Source organism: Hoplias malabaricus, chromosome 6 (genome assembly GCF_029633855.1).
Source record: "Hoplias malabaricus isolate fHopMal1 chromosome 6, fHopMal1.hap1, whole genome shotgun sequence".
Classification (NCBI taxonomy): domain Eukaryota; kingdom Metazoa; phylum Chordata; class Actinopteri; order Characiformes; family Erythrinidae; genus Hoplias; species Hoplias malabaricus.
In genome coordinates, this window is record NC_089805.1 from 33,659,061 (window position 1) to 33,671,463 (window position 12,403).

General features: G+C 38.2%; 1 protein-coding gene across 1 annotated transcript in view; it reads left to right on the plus strand.

Annotated features, from left to right (window-relative positions):
• The window catches only part of gabbr2 (gamma-aminobutyric acid (GABA) B receptor, 2), a 229,682-nt gene that overhangs the window by 156,477 nt on the left and 60,802 nt on the right, over nucleotides 1-12,403 (plus strand). Inside the window, exons 9-12 of the mRNA XM_066675912.1 lie at nucleotides 5,402-5,482; nucleotides 6,727-6,877; nucleotides 7,364-7,496; nucleotides 10,281-10,388. Coding sequence (XP_066532009.1) covers nucleotides 5,402-5,482; nucleotides 6,727-6,877; nucleotides 7,364-7,496; nucleotides 10,281-10,388 — 473 coding nt within the window. The remainder of the gene's footprint in view (nucleotides 1-5,401; nucleotides 5,483-6,726; nucleotides 6,878-7,363; nucleotides 7,497-10,280; nucleotides 10,389-12,403) is intronic.

The following is a 12,403-nucleotide window of genomic DNA, read 5'->3' on the forward strand; positions in this document are numbered from 1 at the left end:
AGAACAGGTAATTTTCTGAAGAATTCACAGTGAATTCACACAGAGACTTCTGTGCAGATGCCACCCCTGTGCTTCAAATATGCAGAACATTTCCTGTAGTGAGAACCCTCATATGGAAAATCTGTGGCTGTATGCTACGTGTCCAAGGGCAAATCCAGAATACGTTTATGTGACTATGCTAATTTATTTCAGTTTATGGCTTGGTAGGTGCTACAGAAATTAGCACCATATTAGCCACCATATTAACACCATTAGCAACAATTAATTCCCTAAATTAACAGGCTATTGTACAGAAAAAAATGACATTTTCATAATATATCTATTATGATATATAACTGAAAGCATTCTGGGAACATTAACAGAGATGCATTGCAAAAAAGAGCCCACTATTGTATCTATTATTATAGCTGTCTATGCAGTGTCAAGATCCGTTACAAGGATTTTGAGATTATTAATTATGAGTTTGAGGAAGTGGTGATAACATAGGTATGGTGCAAATTATTTGGTTTAAGCTTTTTTAATTGTTAGCTGGTGCAGCAGGTAGTGTCTGAAGGTTGAGGGTTCAAGTCCAGCTCCAGGTGACTGTCTGTGAGGAGTATGGTGTGTTCTCCCTGTGTCCACGTGTGTTTACTCTGGGTTTCCTCCCACAGTCCAAAACACACATTGGTAGGTGGATTGATGACTCAAGTGTCATAGATGTGAGTGTGTGTGTTTCCCTATGAAGGACTGGCGCCCCCTCCAGGGTATGATTCCGCCTTGTGCCCAGTGATTCCGGGTAGGCTCCGGACCCACCATGACCCTGAACTGGATCAGTGGTTACAGAAAATGAATGAATGAATAATTGTTAGCTACATAGGTGATTTAATTAATTTTTGTTTAATATGAACAATGTGTTTTGAACTTCTTTTTTAAACTTTTTAGGACCTCAGTATTACATTAAGAGTGTTTGACATTGGAGTAAAAGGTCCTGATTTATTATGAAATTCGTAATTTTGAAATACCAAGCAGGTGCCAATTGTAAATTCTGATAGATGATGAAATATAGTAAAGCTGTTTGATCTTAAAGGCACCGTTCATGATTGTAATCAAAGAAAACGTTTTCATAAAGTTCAAAAGATGTTACCTCCTCATCATATTGAGGATATTGCTCGTGTCTGCTTAATAGGCGGGTAATATTGATAAGGTGGAAATGTCTCCAAAGATCAGGAGACAGTTAACTGTGTTTCTGAAACATCAAACAATGAATAAAACAATGTTTTCCCACCTCAAACATACCATTCCACCTTAAAAGTCACTTAAATTCTAAAATGTAAACAACCAGATAGGACTGCAATTACCCACAATCATTGACGTTCCCTTTAAATCCAGCTTTATTTGACATATGTTATGTTTTAATGTTAACCCATGATAATATGATAGTAGTATTTTGCTAAAGTATTGTATAATTATGAAAGTGTTAAACAATGAGGAATGTAGTAGTGTCACTGCATCACTGCAGATGATGTATGATGACGCAGGATCCAGCCTGATCATCTATGTTCTGATATGTATTCTCAGCGGTTTCAAAATCACTGAAAGATCCTAGGTCCCGGATGCCTCAATATAACCTAATCTATCTGGACATTTCTGCGCGGTATGTGCTGAAAGGTCCTGCTATATTAAGTAATTCATCATTCTGAAATATCAGGCATGCTATCATGAACTGTGACAGGCAGTAATCACCAGTGTATTTGACATATGCTGGGTCCATCCATCTCCATGTAATAAATGACATGATAATATGATGTGTGGAAGCTGATGGTCAATGACTAGGCAATAGCTTTCCTCACCTGATAAGAGCAGTGTGTCTTGGAGAAGCCATTAAGCGCTGCACGCTTGCATGAACTCATCAGGCCTTGTTTTGCCACTGAAACGCTCTTGCTGTATAAACACCCTGCATGAAAGGCCATTCTAAAAGCAGGGTGAAGGGTGCAGGAGGCTTTAAAGCACACACTTGGCACAGTGATGGCTAATGGCTGAGGCTGCATGTGCGTACGTGCCTGTGATTTTGTGTGTGTGTGTGTGTGTGTGTGTGTGAGAGAGAGAGAGAGAGAGAGAGAGAGAGAGAGAGAGAGAGAGAGAGAGAGAGAGAGAGAGAGAGAGAGAGAGAGAGAGAGAGAGAGAGAGAGAGAGAGAGAGAGAGAGAGAGAGAGAGAGAGAGAGGGAGGGAGAGAGATTTAAGGATGCTTGCAGTTAGCTGTGCTCCTGTGGCCTTTAATGGTGTATTGGTGCTGCACTTGAGAGAGAGCTGGCTTGCATGGCTGACCATTCAGTGGTCCATAACTAGCACAGACAGCTGGAAAGCCTGGGCCACCTCTACTTGTCTACAGCCAAGTGGAAAAAGGGGAACAGCAGGAAGGGGTGGAAAAAAAGAGAAAGTAAAGGAACAAAGTATACAATTTTCAAAGATTCAATTGTGACCTGCAGTGATCTCTGCTTAAAGTAAAACTCCAGCTTTTAAACACAACCTCTATCTGCTGCATCTGCATCACACCACCAGTTATAATCGACATTTCACCACAGTGTTGAATAGAGCTCTGAAAGACAACTTCACATATGTTTGAAAGCATTGGGCAGTTGCTGAATTCTATGAATAAACATTTGATCAATGTGATTCTAAAAGACAAACACCAGCCTTGCATCACAACTACAAACACACTCTACGTACAAAATATTGTAGACATACCTTTAACAGCGAATTAAGCTACTTGAATGTGCATTCATTGTGGACAGGTGTGTTAAAGTATTCACACACCATTGGATACTTTGGAGCAAGGTCCATGTAATGTTTATCAGTTCAATTTCCTGATCGTATGAGGCTAAATACAAATATAGGAAATTGGGTGGAAACTTAATTTTTTCTTTTTTTTTATTTGTCATATTAAGAAAAGAATGGGATTTTCCAATTTTCTCAATTTCCCCTTTACTATGTCTTGTAATGAAAGTAGTAGGACTGTACCATCACAGCGGGGGAAACATGCTCTCTGAACGTAAACCATAGACATACGTAAACCACTGACATTCCACTAAACAGCGGATAACATCTTCATACTTCTTAAGGGCTGACATTATACAGAGACACACGGAGCAGCAGGTCCAGCATTTACTCGGAGAGTGCGGTCAAATCTTCTACACTTAAAGAAAAGACAGTCATGCCATGTAGGCTTCTGTGGATGCGTCTATAGCTGTGTTTCTTGTGGAAAAGCACAGAAAAAAACTGTACAGCAAACCACAAAACGTGAATGAAATTCACACTGCTCCAGATATTAAAAAGTAAAATCAAATTGTTTGTGTATTATGTAAATGCTAACACTGCTGCAGTGTGTCTGAGTAAAAAGACATTATTTTCTTTTTGGTAAGCAGCCTGTGGTTAATGTGCAGAGAGGTACAGCAGGTTGGTCTCCCCCACTGTGATGGTACAGTCCTATCACTTTGATTACAAGACACAGTGAAGGTGAAAATGAGAAAATGTAATCGAGTTATTTTTTTATTTGTTTGTTTGTTTTTTTCTGAAATTCTTGAGGAACAGAAATCCAATTTTTTTTCTTACTATAACAAAGTTTAAAAATGAAAAACTGAAGTTTTAAACCCCATTTTCTATATTTGTATTTAGCCTCAAATGATCAAGAAATTGAACTGATAAACTTTACATGGACCGAGCTGCCTCGTATGAACCTATTGAAAGGATTGTCCATGTAATGTGACCATATGATGCAGCTGAAGGAGATATTTCTTTAATGAGCAATATCCTTTCTCTTTCACTAAGAACTCATTTGATTTATTTCTCCCAGCCGGTCTTATCTCACATGTTCATTTGCTGCAGTTAACTACATGGCTTTTTTAAGACTTCTAATTGGAATTTCAAGGAGATTCATAAACATTAGAGCTGGATGGACTTTTAAATCCTTTATTATTAATCTCCAAAGTGAACTTCCTGTCTTTGGGAAGCACAAGATGGCCTTTCATTGCGTGTCAGTCAATATGTAGTCAGGATTAAAGTATGAACATGGGACAAATACTTAGTACTAATATGGCTGTTTGATAGTGCTTGTATTTCGATTTGGGATTTACTGTCATTGAAACTCATTTTTATGGTACCTGCAGACTCATAACCTCAAAGTGTATCTAGTTACTGGAGCTAATGTGCAATAGGGCTCTTGTTTTATTGTTTCATTATTTTTTAACATCTTTTCCTCCTGGGAGGTTGTGTTCTCATTGCAGAGATTATTTTACCAGCTGATATTCGTACTGCTCTTAAGAGTGGTAAGCCACACATTTTGTAATAGTACGTTTAGTGTTGTCTTATAGCTGTAATCTCAAACTGGTTTTCCTCTCTGCAGGGAATAATGATAAATGTAAAGAATTTCCTAATGATTTTATAGTTTTAAAAGATTCATTCTACTACAAAATAAGGTTTCTATGAGAACGAGAAGGATTCGGCTGAAACGAGAGTAAGATTTCTGAAACTCAAAAAGTATTGTAACAATGAAACATATATGGTTCTGCAAACCCGTGAAGGTTATTTTAATGACTAGAAGATGTCTCCCACAGGACTCAGCAACAACCAGTGTTCTCCAAAATGCTGTAAAGGTACTAGAACACCAAAAATAAGATTCTGCAAAACCATAACATTTCTGTAACAACAAAAATGGTTTTGAAAAACAGAAGAAAATTACCATTATCCAAGAAAAACAGAGTTCCGGTGTGAATGGGACTGACTAGAGAGTCTGGGTCAAGATGAAAAGGCAAATATCATTGTATCATAAGCAGCCTTGGAAAGAAATTCAAGTTGTTGTTTTTTTTTTTATTTTACTTTGCTGTGGTCTGTCTGGTCTGTGTTTTTTTTTTTTTTTTTGGGGGGGGGGGGTGAATTTTGTTTTTATATATTTATTTATTTATTTATAATTGTGTATCATCAAGTGACACAGTTTTAGGAAAAATCCTCCAAGATCTCTGGCTGATCTGTGTGTTTATTTCTGAGAACCCTCTGAAAGTTTGTGGTGTTTAGTTCAGGGTAGTTTCAGTAAATGACAACTTTTAACTATTAAAAATAAATAAAAACAGTTAGCACTATGTTTTATATTTGTCCCTCACATTTTTATCATTGCTCTGGCTTTGGAAGATCTGTCATATGAGACAGGCGTAACAGTGTTTACAGAATAAGGAGTACGCAGCATTATGTACCTGACAAAGAGCTGTGGTGTAAAGTACAGACTCCAGGAGATAACATTAGACTATCTCTGTGCTGTGGAGCAGCCACAGACACATTCCCCATTCACTGTGTTATTTGAGCTAAGACTAAAGCAGTGAATGGGACTGTGGCTCTTATCAGAGCTGTGCTGTGTTGTTCTGTCTGTTACAGAGGGCCAGGAGGTGAAGGTGGGTGAGTACAACGCCATTGCAGACGTGCTGGACCTTATCAACAACACCATCAGGTTCCAAGGTAACAGCAGTGTGTTCATGTTTGTGTTTTTGTATTTGTTTGTGTGTGTGCTCATGGGAGATACACATATCCCTCCATTTTTCTGTTGCAGCTTTGACCTGATGAATAATTTACAAGCTTTTTTTTCTATAATGCTAATTTGACTTGACATTCTTTGTCGTTTGTTTGATCCCCAGAGATTTCTGGTTGTTTTTATTTATTTATTTATTTAGTATTTATTTATTTAACACTGTCCCATCCAAACACACACACACACACACACCACAATTTCAAGGAAAACGCTCAGTTTTACGTCAGGTACTTCCTCAAATAGAACTTTGTAAGACAAGCCTTAGGAATCGATAGAAACACTGACAAAAGGGTACAGAGTAAGCAATGGAGGAAAAAAAGGGAGAAAACACTGCGGTCACTGACCACAAACACTGAATAAAAGGCCCATTTTGAAAAGACTTCTAAGACTAAATAAATAGAGTCTGGATACTTTGCCTCTGAATGCTGTTTAAGGCCATTATGTTGCAGTAAGCCAGTTTGTTTCTCAGGATCTCTGACTCTCATGGTCTTCTCTAATTCTGCTCATATACAGAGTTGGGCAGAACAGTCAAGGTCCATTCTGAAGTAAATTTACTCTTACTTGGGTAAATAATGATTCAAATAGAAGTACATACAACTGCTTAAATACTGAGCCTTTAGAAAGTCAGTGACTCTTTTATAAAATCTCCAGCACTTTTCAGAATTAGAACTGAAGATTGTACAGCACTTTTCTTCTACATTTGTATAGTTTTTTTGTCTTAAGTTAACTCAACCCCTCACAGAAATGTCCCAGCAACTAAAGCATTCCAAGACATGGAGAGTGTTGTTGCAGAAAAGACACAACTCCTTCTTAATATCCTTCATTTCAGGAGTAAAAATCCGAAACCTTTGGCATGTTGTCAAATATTTAAGGAGGTAAACAGTACTAACTGTAAGTAAATGCGAGTAGTTTCTGTGCTCTATAGTCAATTATAACCTTTTATCCAAGTAGAAACGATAAATAAAGCACTGGTTGATGTCTTGTAGAAACCCTGGCTAATCTCCACAGTAACCATGACTCACCATCTGATCCCTGCTGTGGCAGTGTGGCCATTTTTATGTTTGGTTGTTCTGTTTCCTGCCTTGGCATGGCATTATAAAATCTGAAACTGCAGTAAAGTGGCACTGCTGCTGATGACTCACTGAGTATGTCCCATTTACTTTTTATGTCTCAGGTGTGGAGCCTCCAAAGGACCGGACGTTCGTCCGTCTACAGCGCCGCCACATTAATGTTCCTCTGTACAGCATCCTGTCCACCATCACCATTCTGGGCATGCTGATGGCAGGAGCCTTTCTCTTCTTCAACATCAAGAACCGCAACCACAGGTCAGGCCTGAGCTTAAACAGCATTATTCAATCATTCAGAACTCTTAAAACTCTGGGATCAGTGTTCAGTCGTCTAAAACTTACTGGAATACAGGGGAATGCCTTAAATTATTCATTCAAGATTTGACAGCTTTACCACTTTCCAAAAATTCAAAAAAATATTTTATTTTCTCCATTGTCTCCGTATTCTCTTAAGTCTTGAATACAGCACCACAAGAAAATTAATTTGATACCAAGTTTATTATACTCACAGTTCTGTGCAAATTCGTAGACGGGATCAAAGAGTCACTCTTTTTCACCTTCACGGTCAGCGCTTATGTACTGAACCTATATTAAACATGTCTACATTTGGGGCACCCACCCATCTTTTGGTGGTAAAGCATGCTGTGTAGCCCTGAATAATCGTAGTAGTAAGAGGGGTTTTGCATCCAAAAACACCACAGGCAAAGTCAGTTGTATAAACTCTGCTGTCTTTCTTCTGTGCAGACTGATCAAAATGTCCAGTCCTTACATGAATAACCTGATCATCCTTGGAGGGATGCTCTCTTATGCCTCCATCTTTCTCTTTGGTCTGGATGGCTCCTTCGTTTCAGAAAAAGTGTTTGAGACCTTGTGCACTGTGAGTAGTCGTTCAGACACATCTCAGTCTCATTATAGACAATTACTTCTGATATTTTAGAGAACTATTTATAAAGTAGTGAGTTAAATACAATATACATTATAAGCTGTTACATTTTTTATTCTATGATAAGTGAATACACAAAACTCTATAGGTGTTTCTTTGTATTTGTAAAGTGCAAACAAAATATAATTTTGGCCAGGAATGAGAACGTACTTTACTGAATATAATTATAATCCAAAAGACCACTGCCCAGTTGCATAAAACACCTTAAGTGAAAATTTACCATAAGATTTCTCTTAAACATCCCTTAAAGTTAAGTGTGTTGCAGAAAAATACGCGTTAGGTGGTACCAAAGAGCTTTCTTAAGGGAAATCGTCATAACCCCTTAAATTCATCCATTCATTATCTGTAACCGCTTATCCAGTTCAGGGTCGCGTTGGGTGCGGATCCTTCCTGGAATTATTGGGCGCAAGGCAGGAATACACCATTGAGGGGGCGCCAGTCCCCACACGGACATGGGGAGAACACACCAAACCCCTCACAGACAGTCACCCGGAGCGGGACTTGAACCCACAACCCTAAGATCCCTGGAGGATTTTTAAGGGATGCAAAAAGTCACCTTAACACTCAGAAGCCAGAGAACATGGCTGTATTTTTGAGGTTTTTGAAGATGATCGTGTACCTGGGTTTTTCGAAATAGAGAAAATTCTCTAGACCATTTGAGTGATGAACAGTTATTAAGGGAATACAGATTTGACCGTTGTTCAGTTTATGAAATCACTAGCACTAGTGAGCTAGAAGGTGACCTCTACATTCTACACATTGTAACCACACTTTACCTGCAGATTTATAGCTCTACAGCTCCAGTTCAGAGTGTCAGACGCTCTTTGCCAACGGCTAGATAAAGCAGTTAAGTTTTCATCCCACATGAATAAAGAGGTTATAAAAGCAGAATTTTTTCAGGAGAGCCGGGGTGTTCCGGGCTTTCCGTTTGTTTGCGGCATTATTGTCATTGTCATGGAAACAGTAGAACTTGACTGCAACAAAACCTGTCACTAGAGTAAATCCCTTACCCCTCTCCCTTAGTTAAGTGAAACGTCTGAGGGGTTTTTCCCTTATATACTTAAGGGAAAAACCTAAGGTGTTTTATGCAAGTGGGCACGGACTTCCACTGTCTATATCAACAACACCACCACTTCAACGTATACAGCTTCCTGTCCACCATGCTGGTGAACATTTATCCTTAGATTGATGAGGCTCTGGTGCATTTTTACACTCCAGGCCATATGTAATTAAAAACAAGCCACCTTCATTTGGAGACAGCCACATGATGTAGAACACTGACCTTTTCTCTGGCTGGATCCTGTGGGTTCTCTAACTAGCCTTGGTCAGAACGGGAAAGTCTGAAGCTTTGTTTAATTAAGAAGCTGTGATTGCTGTGAAGGCGTAAGTCCTCAGGGGAGTCCTAAAAATGTGCCTGTAAAGTACATGCTAACAACCACAGCCAAGCTCAACTTAACTCCAGTCTGGAAAGTAAAGACTAGCGTTTTAGCAGCAGTGACAAGCGAAGACAATTAAACAACGTTGTTATTGTTTCTATCTTAAGCTTTTTTTAATTCTCTCCTTTTTTAGTGGCTGCTGGTTTGTACAAACAGAGGTTAAACAGGAGCAGATAGAAGAGAAGGTGTTTATGCCTGAAGAGATATTTTTCCCTCAAAGTTAATAAGATTAGAAGAATAATATTCCCTTTTTGAAGATTATGTTGTGTTCTATTGAAGATCCTGCTGCATTCTGCTCTATTCTTAGGGCTGGCTTTGCTAGAGCCAAATCCTTCTTTGTTGGAATTCTTTTATTTACCCTCTGCTAAAATGATTTCTTGAGTGCAAACCATACCTTCACAGAAAAGAGCAATCACAGCCAGCAGTATTCAGCAGCAATGGCAGAAATATATCTACAGTGTATTGTCAATGTGATTAGATATACACAATGCTCAGTTCAGTAATAGATTTTTTCACCAAAAATGCTAAAAGATATTTACTATTTTTACTGAGGAAATACATTGTTTCTTATATATGGTTGGTATAGTGTAGTAGTAAACATGGATGACCTCTATGCAGTAGACTAGGGCCCTGTCTGGCAAAACACACTATGCAACACTATAAATAGTCCTCTGGATACATGTTAAATATTACTATTGATTACACTGTAAATGAAAATCTAAATGTATTATCTAGATTAGGATTCAGAAGTGTAAGTCCACATTAAAAAATCTACATAAGTTTAATTTAAATCTAGAAATAAACAACAGAAAACACCAGAATTTTAAAAGCTTTATAAAAATGAAAAAAATTATTAGTAAAATAAAGAGAAATATTCAAGATTCTTCATTGTATGCAGGGCATCATTCAGCTTAATTCTCAGCTTATAAGTCCATATCATGTCTTTTATAGGCCAACTCTTCAGAGAATCTCAAAAGACTTTCCATATACAAAACAATTCTGAAATTCTTAAAAAAAAAATCTACAGAACTTTCTTACCATTTAACTTATTACACCGATATAATTTGTTTAATACTTGGAAAATAGTGACATTGTTTCAAATGTTGAATAGTACTGTGGCTGTAGGAGCATGTGCCATTCATTTGTGTGATAGCACACGGGGGGAAATAAAAGGATTTTAGTGAAGGGGAAAAAAGCCTTAGTGACCATTACAATGTGAGCTGTCAGTCAAATGAGGCTTAAGTGTAGTCACTGTATTTAAATAAATGTGTGTGCTACTCAGGTTCGCACGTGGATTCTCATCGTGGGTTACACTACTGCCTTCGGAGCCATGTTCGCCAAGACCTGGAGAGTGCACGCCATATTCAAGAACGTCAAGATGAAGAAGAAGGTGAGCTGTCTAGGATATTTGCAGACAATATTTAAGAAACACTTTTAGGGTTTTATGGGGTTTTTTTTGTATGCCATTTGTAAATGTCAGCTGTCCTTTACATGGTGAGGAAATTAAATGATGAATGCACAAGTAGAAATGCTCCAGAATGACTCAGAAGAATGACACTGGTGATAAAAGTCTTTCTGTTACACTGAAAATGTATCTTGTTAAGCAATTAAACAATATGTTCAATTTTTGTGTTTGTATAGGCCCTGTTTAAATTGTTCAAGTGTAGGCATTTTCCTCTGCTCTTTTCTTTGAGTGAAAAGAAAAGAAAAATTGACAAATACAAATGGTTCCATATAACTTGGACAAAATAATGTTCCACAGCTCTCTTTCAAATTACAGATACCATTCTGGAGATACAAGGTTGTGTTTCTGCAGTGACATGTTCCCCTAATGAAAAATTTCTTATTTCACCTCTACAAAGTCTCCTTCCAAATCCCTGTAGCGATCAGAATAGAGGCAGCTCAGGCATCAGTTGAAGTTTGAACATGTCGGTCACACACTCATGCACAGTATTTTTGGGCTGTAAAGGCAGTTGTGGGTGTGTGCTATGGCGAGGTCTGCACTGTGATGGTGTGTTGTCCACACTCTGTTATTCAGGTTCAGTGGAACAGAACACAGAGCTGGATGATAATTAACAGCAGCTGCAGCAGCACTGCTCCCATTTAAACTACAGCTTCCTCTCAGCTGCTCAACACATCTACTGCACCTTCACATACAACACCATTCATCAGAGAGAGAGAGAGAGAGAGAGAGGTGCATAAGAAGAAACAAAAGGTGAAAGAGGAAAGAAAATTAGTCAGGGGTGGTCCAATCAATGAAGGAAAGGAGATAAGAGGGAGACGGATAAGAAGACGTATATGAAAGAAGTATGAGACAATTAAGGAAGGAAGAAAAGTAAAAAGTTAGATTGGAGAAAGAGAGGAAGGGTGGGCAGAATGAAAGAGAAAGAAGTGAAATGACAGAAGAGGGAAAAGGAGAGAAAGAGCTATGATGGTTGGCTGAGACAGACAGGAAAAAGATGGAGGCGAGTGAGAGGAACAGTGCAGACATGTTAGTTGTGTTCAGGCAGGTCATGGTATCATCAATAAGGTCACATAGTTCAGCAGTTATCTCTGACTTCCTCAGAGCTAAAGAGATCCATCTATAACTCACTTTCAGATCAATCAGCTCTCAGCAGAAACTGTGTATCCACACACACCGACTATAGGCTGCTCACATAGTGACCACAGCTGCCCTTAAAAGCATGAATCATCACAAGTGAACAGACTGAACAGTCACCACCAGACATTAACCATCTTTACCAGAATGAATGTGTGTGTTTTGGTTTTATGTGTACGTGCACTGTTTACTGTTTATCTGTTTACTGCTCACATTGCCAAGGGAAAATGCAACCATTTCAATGAGAATAGTGACGCATCCCATTCATATACAGGACTGTGCAAAGGTCAGAGACCACACATTATTTATTTATTTCGGTCAAAATTTCATTCATATGTAAATGTGTAAATGTAAAAGAAAATCACCCAGTCCTTCAACATTAATTTACCATATTAAATCAGTCAATGTTTAAGGTTTGATCTGCTCCTAACTTTTGTTAACCTTCTTCACTTTTAACTATTCCATTCTTCCAAACTTAATAATAGCATTTTACATTCATGGCGTATGGCAGATGCCCTTATCCAGCGTAATTAACAGATTCATTCATTAATTCATGTTACAGATTTTCACCTTATTATCCATGACATGAAGGGTGGGGCCGCCCTTGTTTACTTTGTGTTAGAACCTCCAGTGAGACAGCGGATCCCTTAATACTGAATACACACACAGCAATGATAAATAAACTTATCTTCACTGTCCGATTAAAAACGCGTATCTCCATTTTTAATGGTTTTCACTTTTTTTACACGTTAAATGTAGACATTAAAGCTAGGGTAGGTGAAATTTCTTTAAAACATTTGTTATAT